The sequence below is a fragment of the Sciurus carolinensis genome, chromosome 3 (genome assembly GCF_902686445.1).
Source record: "Sciurus carolinensis chromosome 3, mSciCar1.2, whole genome shotgun sequence".
NCBI lineage: Eukaryota > Metazoa > Chordata > Mammalia > Rodentia > Sciuridae > Sciurus > Sciurus carolinensis.
The window spans coordinates 123,582,161-123,597,576 of record NC_062215.1 but is presented as its reverse complement, the minus strand read 5'-3'; the positions used below and the strand labels follow the sequence as shown (position 1 = coordinate 123,597,576).

The following is a 15,416-nucleotide window of genomic DNA, read 5'->3' as shown; positions in this document are numbered from 1 at the left end:
GTCCTTTAGGGTTATGATTAACTTTATTATTGCTGGTTGTTTCACCACCAGGATATTTGAATATAAATTAAGTTGAAAACAAGTAATAAAGACATAATCAAATATGTGTCAAACATCTTCATATTGATTTTGTAAGGTAAGGTTGATTTAAATAAATAGTAATTTTTACTAGCTTACAATAAGGACAGTTTGGTTTTTTTTTTTTTTTTTTTTTTTGCCTTTGTGTACTTTTTAGACACATGGACTAAAATGAAATGTTTAATTTTCCTTTACATTGTGTGTTTTAATAGAGATCAATTAGCTGTCTTTAGTATGAACTTGAGATGAGGGCAATAAGAAATCCTATTGTTTCCAGCCTCCACAAAGATGAACTGGCAGTGTGTCAGGAAAATTCCCAGTGTGGAGCAGTTTTATTACAATTCAGTACAATTGGTTCTTGCATAACCTTTAGAAAATCATACATAAAACATTCTCATCTATATAAATAAAAATCACCCACACATTTTATTAATAGCTTTGTTCACTTTTTTCCCTGGGAATTATGCTGCATGTTCCTACTGTGTCCCTTTTTTCAGTCTTTTAAAAAAGACAACTTTCTATACACTTTCTTAAAAGCAAAGTGGTTACAGTGATATATGGAATCAAATATAGGTGTGAGATAATTCTCAATAATTCCCACAAGGCCTAGATCTCCCTCTTGATAATGTACTATAACTAGTGTTTCTAAGTGTCACAGTCAGTTTAACCTTAGGAAAGAAAAAAGGACAGAAGATTATGCTTTCACGGAAATGATAATCAAGTTTTATTTTATTTGTGATAAAATATGATTTATTTATTTATATTCAATCTGGGGATTGAACCCATAGTCTTGTGCATGCTAAGCACGTGTTCCACCACTGAGCTATACTCCCAACCAATCTCTGGGGTGTTTTGGGGGTTTTATTGGTGATGGTGGTTTGGTTTGTTTGTTTCTGATGTTACTAAGAGTAGAACACAGGCCTTCAGAATTGCTAGGCAAGAGCTCTACTGCTAAACTACATCCCCAGTACAGGGGGGTTATTTATCTTATTTATTTATTTATTTATTTATGCATGCATCCTTGGAGATTCCATCCTAGGGTACTCTACCACTGAACTATATTCCCAGCTCTCTTTATTTTTTGAGACAGGGTCTCTCCAAGTTGCACAGGCTGTCCTTGAACTTGGGATCTTCCTGCTTGGGCCTCCTGGGTAGCTAAAATTATGGGGCATGCAGCACAACTAGCCAACGGGCATTATTTTAAAATACACACTTTTAAGTTTATGCTGCTGTTTAATTAAAGCTGCAGTAAATACATGGTAAAAGAGGTTATAGAACATACCAAGTAGAAGTCTCAGCCTGTTTTGCTTAACTAGAGATATGTTTTGAGGCTATCATTTTCTGGAATACAAATTTTTTGGAAGATTTTTCTATATATTCCTCCAAAGGTAATACTAAAATAATCTAATAATAAGCCTCTAGGATCTAACTACCAATATACAGAACATTCAGGAGCTAGAAAAACATGTTAAACAGTATCACTCTCCATAATGTGGGATATATAACAGGACAGATTACCTGGTTTCTTCAACAAATGAACAGCAGGTTCAGGGGAAGGAGTGGGTAGGTTTTTTAAGATTAGAAAACGATACAATTGGAGAAACTTAGATTATCAATATTGATAGGTATAATAAAAATATTGCAATTTTAAGAAATTGTCCTTGTGATTAATACCAAAGTGATATATGAGATTTTAAAATACTTTTCCAGAAAAGAATGTTAGATATAATGAATGAAACAAGAATGGTAATATAGTAATTGTAGAAGCTGTGTTACTTAGGTTTAAAACATTCTATACCATAAAGTTAAATTAAAAGACACACTTGGGCTAGGGATGTAGCTAAGTAGAAGATTGCTTGCCTAGCACACACAAGTCCCTGGGTTCAATCCCCAACACCATCAAACACACACATACAATGGAAAGGGAAAAAACAGATCACCACAGTGATAGCCAAACTATATTCACTTTCAGAATAGCAGTTTAGTGGCTGGGGATGTAGCTCAGTTAGTAGAGTGCTTGCCTCCCATGCATAAGGCCCTGGGTTCTAATCCCCAGCACTACAAAAAAAAAAAAAAGGAATAGCAGTTAAGTTTAGCAAATAGCAACATCCCTATAAATTAACATGTTAAATTTGGGGGAAGGATAAAAAGGCTTTTATAGTGCAGCCTTACTCAACCTACAATTCAGTACCTGCTTTTCTCACACTTAATACCATAGAGTTTTAGACAATAATAAAAGAATAATGAACTCCCAATAGAAGATACGCCTGACATTGGGAATAGTAGATGGACCTAATTCTAACAGCAAAACACAAAAAGATCTGTTTTTCACCTTAGTCTCCCTCTTGTGTCATTTGTGGCATTCACCTGGGACTGCTATCTTCTAATTGTGGAGGGGTCATATATGTGGCCTTTCCTCATAGCCAGACCTTTGGCTTTGTATATAAATCTGTAAAAAAAATACCTATTTTCCTGCAGAACATTTTTTACTTTCTATTGCTCATTGCTTTCATTTAGTTATATGTTTTTGAAAAAGTGTGCTTTTTTCCTTTTCTTTCTTTCTTTTTTTTTTTTTTTTTTTTTTTTGTTGTTGTTTGTTTGTTTTGTCTTTCCTTAGTGGTACTGGGAATTGAGCCCAGGGCCTCAAAAAGTACTCACTCTACCACTGAGCTACATCCCCATACCATACCCCCCTCCTTTTTTTTTTTTTTTTTTGGGGGGGGGGCAGGGTCTCGCTAAATTGCCCACACAGCTCTCAAACTTGTGATCTTCCTGCCTTGGCCTCCCAAATAGCTGGGATTGCAGGTGTGCACCAGTGGACCTGGCTAAAATAAATGTTCTTAATGAGTAGGTTAAGACCCTAACAAACATAATTTGTACAGCTCAATTTACCTTCTGGGAATTTTTTCTTTCCTTTGATACTGATTGCATAGTATTTTTCCTAGGCGTCCAGCTCTCATTAGTATATGGAACTGAACACCATAGTCACTATTGATACTTTTACAATAAGGAAAGTTTGCAGAAAAAATTAATATTGAGAGTCGTTCCTTCAGTGGACCTTCTTTATAAGTCAGAACGTTGATTTTTATGCTGTGGAGGTTTAACCCAGCTTGGCTGAATGATACAGAAAGTCCTCACAAATCTACATTTTAGAGCAGATGCCCTTTTTATTAATTCTCTAGAATTATTCTGCCATAGTAATTTTAAGAGTTGCTAAATATTTCTGAGACCCAACTCCATCTGTAATTTAAGTTAAGGTACCATATATAAAAATGTAGTCACTTTTTGTATTTGAACATTCATGTTTTCTATTTTACTAGTATATGTATATAATGTATTATGTCAATTTTGAGTTCTCAACCTGGTGTCATTTCTGTCAATGTAACTCTGCATAGCCACTGCCACAGTAACATGAAAGTATAAAGATGTGTTAAATATATCTTCATTAAACCTGACTTGTCACATCTTCTAAACACAGAGCTTTAAATGTAGAACTTTGGATGCTAGGAGAAGGTTTTAAGTACAAAAATGGGTGAAAAAGCCAGGCATGGTGGAACACTCCTGTAGTCCCAGTGACTTGGGAGGCTGAAGCAGGAAGGTCACAAGTTTGAGACCAGCCTCAGCAACCTAAACGAGACCCTAAGCAGTTTAGCAAGATCCTGTCTCAAAATAAAAAGTAAAATATGCTAGGAATGTGTTTCAGTAGTTAAGCACCACTGCATTCAATTCCCAGTACCCAAAAAATTAAAAATAAAAAAAAAGGTGAATAAGACTAGATTTGAAAAATGTTACTACTAAGAACATTTTTAAAAATTATGAAGACTCATAAAATAATTATAAAGGTTATATAGCTACTGGTAAAAACAAAGTATTACTATTGAGTACAGTTCGTCAGGCACTTCACTAAGCACTGTATTTTCAGTTTTACAGAGTAGAAGTGTATGCTGTTTTTGTACTACACAAAGTTCAGCTGGGGTTTCAGAGAAATATAAATGCCAGAAGAGTAATGGTTGTTGTGAAATCTGTATAATCTGTCACATTGGTCAAAGAGATCATTTTCTTGAAGTAGTTGGAAGTACTGTAAAGAATTCATGTTTTCTAAAACATTAAAATTACCCATCTTGTGATGAAAACTAATGAAATTAGTGGCCACCTCTCATCCTAATGACCATGCTCTTTGGCTCTTTACTACAGTGGTTTTTAATCTTAATTCTTAGCATGTTTGCTTTCTGAATTCATTTGACATCTAATAAAGTTGTTGACAGGGAAATGTAGTTTTGACATCAAAGGACACATTTTCTACTTTCTAAAATTATGTTCCTACACGTGAAATTTGAGAATCCAATTTTGTTGTTTTTTGGTTTGGGGTTTGGGGTTTTTGGTTTTGCTATGCCCTGGCTCAAACCCAGGTCTTTGCAGGCACACTAGATAAGCATTCTCCCATTCTGGTACACAGAGCAGTTATTCATTCATGTGAAGCCATTAATTGTATGAGCACTTTTATGCCATTTAGAGACAACTAGTACTAATACTTAAAATTTGATTCTTATTTAAGATTTTGTCAATATTAGTAACCACATTGAGTAATTTTAAAGGATCATTAATGTAATCCATAGGAATTAAATATGAACTCCCCCCATATGCCAATGATAGGCAGTTTCCTCCCTGTCCTCTCCTTCATATCTAGAGCAGATGTTCAGTTTTTCTTGATGAATATAACTAAAGTGGTAAAGCCTAGAGAGTCCAATAAGATAGTAACTTTTTTCACCTAATTTTACCAAAGCTGCTATTGATAAGTGAACAGATTTGGATTGATTGCCTTTACCTTTCCATGGTAACATAAAGTTTCCATGTTAACAATAAATAAGTGATAAAAGACCAATAAAGCAGAGAGAAGAAAAAGAAATAAACAAAAATTTTAATCAGCAAGCTAGAGAATCTGTTTCTGAATGTTTCTGTCTCCCACTATCTAAGTCTGTCTTCAGTAACTGTCTTAATCTTTCTTGTAATTACAGACATGTGGCCCAGTGTAGTTCATTTAAGCTAATGTACATGGTTTTAAGGCCAGAAACTTGGAAGTAGTTACCATGAAATGTTGTCAGTTTGCTACCTACAGGGAAAACAAAATGGAACAGGAATATAGAAAAGAAGGAATAAAGAATCTCTCTTGCCTTACATAGCCTTATTTTGAGGAAAGAGGGCAGACCTTTCATTTTTTTTTTTAACGTGTCTTTTGTTAGTCCATATCACAGAACCAAAAAGAAGCTCACTTTTCTGTTGGGATTTTGCAAAAAAGGAAACAGCAACTTGTGAAAAACATAAAACATGTATATCTATACCCATCTTAAAATTGCTTATCACCAACCCCAAACTACTAACTAGAAATTTCAAAATCTGGGCATATTTATAACTATTAAAAGTTTAATTGTAGTTTTTTTGTCATTTTGTTTTGATCTTATACTAAAAACTTCCAACCAGACAACATGTAAATATATTTTGCAATATGATAAAGTTGCATAAGAGAATCCCCTTGCACGTAAAGAAAAATGCAATTATTTTCTATTCTGAATCTCCAGACTGCTGTTTTAGAAAATCATATCTGATTATTTGCTCAGCAGAAGATTATTGAGTTGATTTAGCTGTGATTTTACTTAACAAAGCTTCAACTGCATTCCTACTGTGGAGTCCGAAAAAGGTAGAGAGATATAAATGATACATTCAAACTGTGATTTTTGTGAACAGGGCCATCGATGCACCCCTCGGAGCTAATAGCGGAGATGAGAAACAGTGGGTTTGCACTGAAACGAAATGTACTGGGGAGAAACTTGACCGCAAATGATCCATCACAGGTAATGATCTTTTTATCAGTAAGCTGAAAATGTCTATAAATCTAAATGTGATTGCTTGTGAATTGCTACTTAATGTTTTCCAATATGCATATATCCATAGGAAAGTAATGCAGAGCAAAGAAATTCCTAAAATGTATTTTGATTTTGTCTCTTTATTATTTTAACCTAAATGAGAAATTGTTTATAAACCTATATTTTAATAAATGAAACAGCTCCTTTGTGTTTATGTGGATAAAATAACTGAACTAGTGGTGATTGTTTTTCCCTTCCTGCCAACTCACCCCCTGAATGACTTTAAATTGAACTAATGGGAAGAAATAAAGACAAACCCCTAAAAATTATAGAAAATATTTTTAAACTTCTTTAATTTATTAAAATGTTCAGAAAAATAGTTGAATTTGAAGGGTTGTATTATCATATATTCATTTACATACAACTGAAATTATGAAGGCTAAAATTATGAATATTTATGGATAGTTTGACCTTCTGATAAGATTCATGACTTCTTTTTTTTTCTTTTTTTGCTGTGTTGGTAATTAGCTATATACTGGACAAGTGCTCTACCACTAAGCTAATTCCCAGTTCCTCATGATCTTCTTGGCTTTATATTTTATTAAATTAAAGATAAAATATTTAAATAGGCAAATGCTAAAATTCAAGAGATAGAGTAGCCTGCTCTAAAGATTTTTCTGTGTTTGTTATTCTTCTCTTCCTGATAAAGTTTCCTAATTCAGTTGTATTAACATCTTACGATCCACTGAAGCAGGTAGAGTACAAAGATATTTTTTAAAAATCCCATCACAGTTCCCAGTCCACAATACCATATTCATCTATTGTATGTCCTTATTTAAAAAAAAAATAAAATAACTTTTCTCATTTATGAGTGTTTTCTTTCCTACCTGATAACTAACTTGTCTGAAAATCTAGCAATTGAATGATGTCTTTGTTGACCTAGGAGTATGTTGCAAGTGAGGGTGAAGAAGATCCAGAAGTGGAATTCTTAAAGTCACTCACAACCAAACAAAAGGAGAAACTCCTCAGGTAATCGAAAAAGTATATATTTAATAGATATTGTGTGTGTGTGTTTGTGGTGCTGGGGATCTAAATCAGGACCTCATGCATACAAGGCAAGTGTGCTACCACTGAACTACACCCCCAGCCCCACTAAGAGCTCTTGAATGTATTAAATATGCATCATGTTGATTAATTTATTCTTCAGCCATAGTAATGCAATTTTGTTCTTTTTTTCAATAATATGAGTATAAGATTGTGTACACACATAATACCACAAAACTAATGCACATTTCAGAATATTTAATTTGAAAATTGACTTATTTGTAGGTTTTACTTTTCATAATAAATTTGTATGTATGTATCTTTGCACAGTTTCTTTTTTTTTTTTTACACAGTTTGTTCTTAGAAAATATTTTTTGCCATGTGTCTTTGTTTTCTTTTTATATCTTATAAATTTTTGAGAAATGCTGAAAGAATGTTTAAGGTAAATGTGAATTTTATTAGACTACCTTTGGATTAATAAATCCAAGAAATGCCTGCTGAATCCAATAGAGGGAGCTCATGATGTTCTCAATAAGTAGAGTTTTGAGAATGGCTGACAGAAACCAGTGAAGCCACTTAGCTCAGAGAAATTGAAACATACTATATAAACAAGTTACTCTTCTGAGACTGCAAATTGACCTTTAGAAATTCACAGTGCCCTAATAGAATTGCTCTAATTATTTATAAAACTGAACATTTGTTAAAAACTAGTATGTGATTGTTTTGTTTTATAAACCTAGAAAGGATATCAATTTTTATATATTTATTTTTGTGTACTGGGGATTGAACTCAGGGGTGGTTTACCACTTAATTATGTCCCCAGTCCTTTTTGATTTTTATTTGGAGACAGTGTTTTGAGCCTCGCTAAGTTACCAGGGTTGGCCTTGAACTTACCAAGGCCAATCCTCCTGCCTCAGCTTCCCAAGTAGTTAGGATTACAGGCATGCAGCACTGTGCCCAGCTTAAGGGTATCAATTTTTAAAGTGTATTTTTGTTCAGAATTTCTGGAGAATATATTCTTGAATATTGATAATATTATATTAATATTTTCATGCTTTAAAATAATACACAAAAAGTTTTGGTAGGTTCAACCAAAGTTACACACCTTCCACAGGCTTTCTTTACATAGGGATTACCATCCCCTTAGAGTGCTAATTCCAAATTCTCACCCAGTAAGAATTTTTTTTAATAGTCATTTCTGTTGATGAAGTACAATCAGAAAATTGACTTAATGCATTTATTTACCTAAACATAATGTATACATGCCTTGAAAAATTAAAAGTAAAAAATGATTTTCATTTAATAAAGCAAATAAATTGTTAATATATGGATACCATTTTTTAGTAGCTTCTAGAAAAGAATATATCCATTAACAATTTTATAGTTGATGAAAGGGCTATTTTTCAGTTTGCTACTATTTTTTCCCAATTACAGGAAATTGGATAGACTTGAAAAGAAAAAAAAGAAAAAAGATAGAAAAAAGAAAAAGTTACACAAGAACAGAGGTAAACACAAAAAACATAAAAGCAAATCCTCCTCTTCCTCCTCCTCTTCCTCTAGTACAGCTTCAGAAAGCAGTAGTGAGAGTGACAAAGAAAAGAAGAAAAGAAAGAAAAACAAGTGTTCAGGAAACAACAGTGATTCTGAAGAAGACAAGTCTAAGAAGAGAAAACTTCATGAAAAACTTTCTAGCAGTCGCAGTAACAAGGAAAAAGTCAAGGAAAAGCCTCAGTTTTTTAAAAAAGAGATTTCAGGAGAGAATAGCAAACGGAGCTATCCTGATGACCACAAGTCTAGAAGCCACCACCACAGCCCAGAGAAGAGAGGGTCAGAAAGAAAAGAGGGGAGCAGCAGAAGCCTTGGCAGGGATGAGAAGAGTAGGAGAAGCCGAAGCCGAAGTCCTAATAGTTATAAGCAAAGGGAGATAAGGAAACAGCCACAGCGGAGTCCCAGCGAAGAGCGTGGTAGAGGAAATGACACCAGGAGCCGTGACACTAATACATACAGAGGAGAAAGAATGCACAAGGAGCACTCAGGAGATACGCACACCAAAGGGACCCACAGAGAAAGAAGCAGAAGTCGGGAGAGAATAAAGAGACCACATGTGACAGTTACCTAGGAATAAAAGCATCTCCACTTTCTTACTGAACACCTTTAGCAAGGGCTAAATTATGTACTGTTATCTTTGTAATAAAAAAAAAACTATTTTAATTTCCATCTCTGTAAACTGTCATTTCAAATACAAAACCGTAAGAATGAATTTTGCAAATATTTGTAAGTAACCTATTTTGGGTCTGTAGAAATATTTTCTCTTGGTAACTGTTTCTTGTGCCCTGTACCAGATAAAAACCCCATATAACTCTGACATTTTCTTTGTTCTGAAACATCATTAAAAGAGTGACAGTACATTGAATGGTTATAATTTGATTTTCTTTTTTTTCAATTCAAAATTGTTATTACTTTTAAGATTTGAATTTGCTTGAAGCAAAGTGTAATCATTGAAATTCACTAGTGTGAATTAAACGAGGGATATTTATCAATATTTCTTTAAATCTTTTAAACTCCTTTCAGGTATTTAGTTCTGCACAGTAAGCTATTTACATTTGGATGATCCATTAGTCTCCTGTGCTACCATAGAGGTAGCATAGAATTTTACCTCAAACTTAAAACAACATAAATGTATTTTCCTAACAATTCTGGAGATCAAAACTGTCACTAGGCTAAAATCAAGGCAGAAGCAGGATTGTGTTCCTTCTGTGGGCTCCAGAGGGAAAAATTCTGTTTGCTTACCTTTCCAACTTCTCACTCGCTCCCTCCCTCCATTTTTCAAAGCTAACCAAGGGGAGTCAAGTTCTTCTCAACTCTAATTAGGTAGACATTTTGATATTCTTCATTCCTCTACTTTTTTTAGGACCCTTGTAATTACACGGGGGCCACCTGAAGAATCCAGGATAATCTCCTATTTTAAGATTAATTAGCAACCTTAATTCTCCTTTTCCATGTAATGTAACATATGCATGGGTTTTGGGGTAGGATGTATATATCTGTGGGGGACCCTTCTACCTACCACAGATGGCCTTTCTACTACTGGCATATATGTATTATAAGATTTTACTTAAAAAGATCAAGCATTTAGATTTTGTCCCAAATGAAATAATATGGACTATTTTGATACATTTCATGAGTATAAGATATATTTAAACAACTGTAAATTTTCCCATGTGTTTCAAAGGACAAGTTTAGAAAAAATTAGCACAAATCATAAGTAACATGCAATTTCAAAAACCTATTTCACATCATGGACATAGTATTTTGTAATTAGGGTTCCACTTTTTAAAAAAATATCATTAATGCAAAACAAATATTGATGGTTTTGATAGTTAGCAGTCACAATTTCTTAGGTTCTGTAAGAAAAGTAAGTTTGAAAGAAAAGCTAAATAAAATCACTGAGTAGTCTGATACATATATCTTTGTCGTGTCTGTGCACACACAGAAAACAAATGTGCTGCAGTTTAAAAGAAATTAAGGTGGAAGGAACCTTTTGGTTATTTCGATTAAGAGAGTCAGAGGGGGAAAAGAAGAACCTGAATTCCTTCTTCAGTGTTCTTTCCTAATTTACAGTGCATCTCAAAGATCCATTCCTTCACATTAGTAAAGAAGAAAGCATGCATTTGAAATTGATAGACTGCTAATTTACACCTTGAGTTCATCAGTGTCATAGTGATTATTTTATACCTTAAACCTTTTTAGACTTTATAAGTTTTATAATGTCAAAACCTATGCAATACTCCTTTAAAAAGTGTTGCTGAACCAATATAGTGCTCATAAATAGAAATGTTAAAAATGCATCCTGTAATTAAGAATGAATTAAATGCATCATATTTTTCACTTTTTATTTGACTCACGGAAGTGTGGTCCACTTTTAACTTTGTAAAGTAGCTGTTAGTTTTTTTTAAATCTCATTTTAATCCTTCATTGTTAAGATTGAGAAACCATAAAGTGCTATATCTTTATGAGAAAAATTTTCTTAGAGGAATATTTCTTAAGGAATATTTCTTAGAGGATGATGTAAATTTGCTGTTTGTCTTTTAACCTTGGTCACCCAAGCATACTAAACAACCCCAATTAGCTAGCATGTAAACTTAAAAATGGAAGGGAGGTATTTTCACAGAGAATTATAACATCATAACAAACAGCTGTAAAGAGGCTCACTAGTGTACTTTGTGTACCTTAATATGGGGGGAAAATGATTTTTTAATAAAAATATTAGGCATCTAATTCTACTTTTTGCTTTTGAAATGTAAAAACCAGAAATGAACCTCGTAACAAAAAGGGTGTCTAGTTGTATGTGTAGCAATTCCTGTAAGTACCAAGAGCCAAAGAAGAATCCTCTAAGTTTAATGAATATGATTTAAGAACCGAAAGAAAAGTCCTCAACAGACTGGGTGCAGTGGTACCCATTTGTAATCCTGGCTACCCAGGAGGCAGAGACAGGAGGATCACAAGTTGGAGGCCAGCCTGGATAAATTAGCCACACTCCATCTCAGAGAAATACAAAAAGGCTGGGGTTTTAGCTCATAGTAGAGTGCCCCTACATTTAATCCCCAATACCAGGCAAAGTTAGTGCTCCACAGTGCCAATTTTTAGAAAACCTGTGTGATGAGATTGGTCATTCTTCTTACCCTTAATACAGAAGTTTCTTTTAAAGGAATCTGGATACATCCAGACATTTCTTGAGTTGTTCATAGGCCTGGAACTGCACTGAGAAACATAAGGCACGTTTGGGGGACATCCCCTTAATCCTTTTACCCCAAACCTGACATTTAAAGTAACACTAGCAAATTAATTCCTGTAGGAGGTGCTGTCGATTTACAAATGACCAGGAAAGATCAGGTTACTAGGTTAAGACTTGTTTATCTGAATATCTACATAGTGAATTAGTCATAATTTCTTTTAATAATTAACAAAATAGTAAGAGGTTGCTGCAGCGTAGCGGCAGGTCTGCTTACCTTGCAATGTGAAATGCATCTTGTTTTGAATCATACTGCTGCAATCTGAAGAGAGCTTTTTATTTGAAAGGTTTGGGGAGACCTTTCTTGCTGTTCTTCCATGAGACGGCTTGCTGATAAGAGAATCAGATCAAGTCCCCGCTGCTGGGAGCAGGTTTCCCCAGTTTTAATCAAGGAACATTGGGTATGCTTTAGCCCTGAAGCTCAGAGTTCAAAATCCACCCGGCCCATTTCACTCTTCTTACCTAGCGACCAACGAGCCAAGACGCCGGCGAAGGCCTCTCAGAAAGGCCACATCCTCCACACCCTGTGCTTAAGACCAGGAAGAAAGCTACATTTTTAGCTCCAGTAGCTGAAGGACACTAAAACATCTTATTTAGGTTTTTCTGAAAAGAAAACTTTGCTCTAGTTACCACTTCTTGAAAAGAGATAAAGAAAGGCATGCAATACCTGTAGGTCTTGAGAGCATTTTAAGATCAAAAGAAGAAATGCTTTTTAAAAAGTTGTGAGGAACAAATAGAACCGAGGGAACTTAGCTTTGGGAAACGCGAAGGCAACTGAGAGCTGTCCTGATTGAGGCTCCTAAAACCCGGTTCCCGCTGACAGAAAAGGAAGCAGATAACTCCTCACCACCTTCTTTTCTCCTCCCTCACACCACACTTAACAGAACCCCAGAATCCCCAGAATGTAACTAATAATGAAGCGAGGTTCGGAATGAAACGCAAAGAGCTGCTTGGAATGGAGAGAAACGCACGCTCCAGCCGCACTGCTTGTGAGCCGCCTTCCCCAACTGGAGACACTGAAAACCTCCGTCCCTTCGGCTCCAAGGACTTCCCGAGGGCGTGGGCAGACATAGAGGTCCAGGGACTCCCGTGTGGTCCAGGATCGGGCTTCCAAGGACATCGCCCTAAACCAAAAGGAAGCAGGAAGGGGGCAGGGGTAGTGCAGTAAGGTGAGTTCCCGACTAGGGTCGCCCCTTCCCCTCCCCAGAAGTGACGCCACCCTGCGTTCTCTGATGTTTTCTTTCCCGCCGCTCCTGGCAATCTTTGGAGCACTCTCCAATGGAGAGACTGAGAATTAGGGGCACACACCATTCCTGGAAGGTGCGCCTCTTGCGCGAGGAGGCCTCTAGACTCCCTACCCACAAAGTGTAGGGGAAAGATTCCGAGTTAGCTCTCTGCACCGGTCCTCCGTCCCCTCTCCACCACGGTGGCCTAAACGCATTCAGAAGAAATTCCCAGGCCACTCCTCGAGCTGCGGGTCAGCGGAGCAGCTCGCCAGGCCCTCGCCTGCCACTTCCCGCCTGAGCTCGCCCGGCCTCCGGCGCGTCTCGGGTGCGCAGGTCGGAGGGCGGACTCGCCAGCAGTAGTTAAGAAAGCGAGCGAATTTTTCTGGTGGCTCCCGCTCCACAGGTGAAGAGGGCGCTTTATGAAGCCAGTGCTAATTTCTCGCTCCTGGGGCAAAAATGAAAATATCAACGCTTGTCATCTGTCTGCAAGTAGAAAACGAACTAGGGGAGTTACACCCTATCATTTTGCTTTTCTTTTATAAATGAATCACACCGAAATGATAAGATGCACACAAAACAATGCAAAATTCCCAGTGTGCGTTTCCAAAGAAAGACGAGAAAACTCTAAGGTGCTAAGATCTCCCGGGTTCCTGAGAACGGGCCTTGGATGGATGGAGGTATCCCCATGGACATTCTGAAACCTCCCTAACTGGAGATGCAAACATTCCGCATATATTTATATCAATAAGATATGGGGGAGGCATGTCTGTATGTATTTACCTCATACATATTTCTATAAACTCCAGCATCTGGAAAGGGTGGGGGGTAAATAACACTGAACGGTTAAAATTATGGAGAAGGGATAATAACTGATTACTAATTTGAAAGTAAATAAACAGGTGACTTTTTCAGATCAAATTCCTTCTTGGATCGTTACAATAAATATCTCTGAAGGAAGCTCTCTATTTATGTTGTCATTGATTAATTCTTCACTACCTCATTTGATTTCGATTTAGAACGATTTGATTCTAATTTAATTAGCATGTAATTTGGATGTACATAATTACTGTAATTATGACATTCAGGTAAGGCAGCTTTAGGCTGAAAGGCAATTTCAAATTTTCTAGCAACCTACTTTGTACTGGGAAATGGACAAGGACTTTGCGCCCTGCTATCCAAGTAGTAATTAGCACATCTTTGAAATAGGCAGTGCGGCGGGGTTTGTATTAAAACAGCAAATACAAACCCAGCCGAGTACCCGCTGCAAAGGTGGCTGCGAGTTCCCGGAAACGCGCTGCGTTTCCCTGATGTGAGTTCTGGGAGCCAGGCGCCCAGACGCCTTGGCCGGGTTCTCGCTGCTGCAGGCGACTGCGCCTCCGCAGCCTTGGGTACCGGGTTGGAAGGTGTCGCTTTTAAAATTAAAATACAATAAATGCGCGGGGGTGGGGGAGGGAGGAAGTCACTGCACGACGTCTGAGGACTGGGGATGGGGGTGGGGTTGTGGACTAGGAAGAGGAGGGAAAGGGGCGGCGGGGGGAGGGCGATGCACAGAGGAGAGAAAATTGGCCAACGCCCCCAACTGTTATCTGATTTTAGATTTGGGTCTCAAAGGGAAAAGGCGAGGACAAAGAGGGTCGGTCTGAGCCCACGGGGTGTTCGCACCCTTCGGAAGGGTCCGGAACGAGAATTCTAGGGATTCCTCGCTGTCCTCGGGAGCCCAGCGCGCCCCACCCGGCCTCGGCCTCCACAGGCGCCCCCGGTACCCGACTTGGGCTGAGGTGGCCTCCTGGAGGACCGCAGCTTGGGAGGTCCCTGGGTCCTAGTTGGCCAAAGCTACGGGTCCTTGGCTTTCCTTTCCATCCAAGGGTGTCTGGGAATGTGGGGGTGGTTTTAGTGGCCGGGTTTTTGCTGCTTGATTCCGGCCCCGCGGGTCTCCCAGGCAGGAGTCCTGGATCTGGGGTAGTTGAGCCAAGTGCGCAGGAGAGAGGGACACTGAGCCCATAGCTGGGTTCCAATCTCAGGGTCCACGCGCCGCCGACAATGCTCAGCGTTCGGAGTTAGAAGACCCCAAAGTTGCTTTGAAAAGGATGTTAAATGCAACAATGCTAAGACCAGGGCCAAATGGGGAGTTATTTTGTTTAACTTGGCTTTTTCAATTAGCACGTTTCAGAAATGACCGCTTTACCTTGGAGCCACTGCTAAGCAGTGTTCCCCAGTAGCGGAGCTGGTTCCCTGATGGAACACAACACCCCGCTTTTCTTTGCTTGATTTCGCTGGTTGCTGTAGCTCACAGCAAAAGCCGGTCTCCGCACACGAATAGCCAAGTGCAAGGCAGACAGTGCGGCCCTCCCATTTTGGAGCTCTAGATGGCGCCAGCGAGCCGCACTCGCCACGCTCCTCTTGTGGGAATCAAGA

The 15,416-nt window shown here is 37.6% G+C and overlaps 1 protein-coding gene across 1 annotated transcript in view; it reads left to right on the top strand.

Annotated features, from left to right (window-relative positions):
- The window catches only part of Cir1 (corepressor interacting with RBPJ, CIR1), a 39,877-nt gene extending 26,152 nt beyond the window's left edge, over positions 1–13,725 (top strand). Inside the window, exons 8-10 of the mRNA XM_047544683.1 lie at positions 5,821–5,927; positions 6,883–6,968; positions 8,418–13,725. Coding sequence (XP_047400639.1) covers positions 5,821–5,927; positions 6,883–6,968; positions 8,418–9,102 — 878 coding nt within the window. The 3' untranslated portion in view covers positions 9,103–13,725. The remainder of the gene's footprint in view (positions 1–5,820; positions 5,928–6,882; positions 6,969–8,417) is intronic.
- Positions 13,726–15,416: the final 1,691 nt, after the last annotated feature.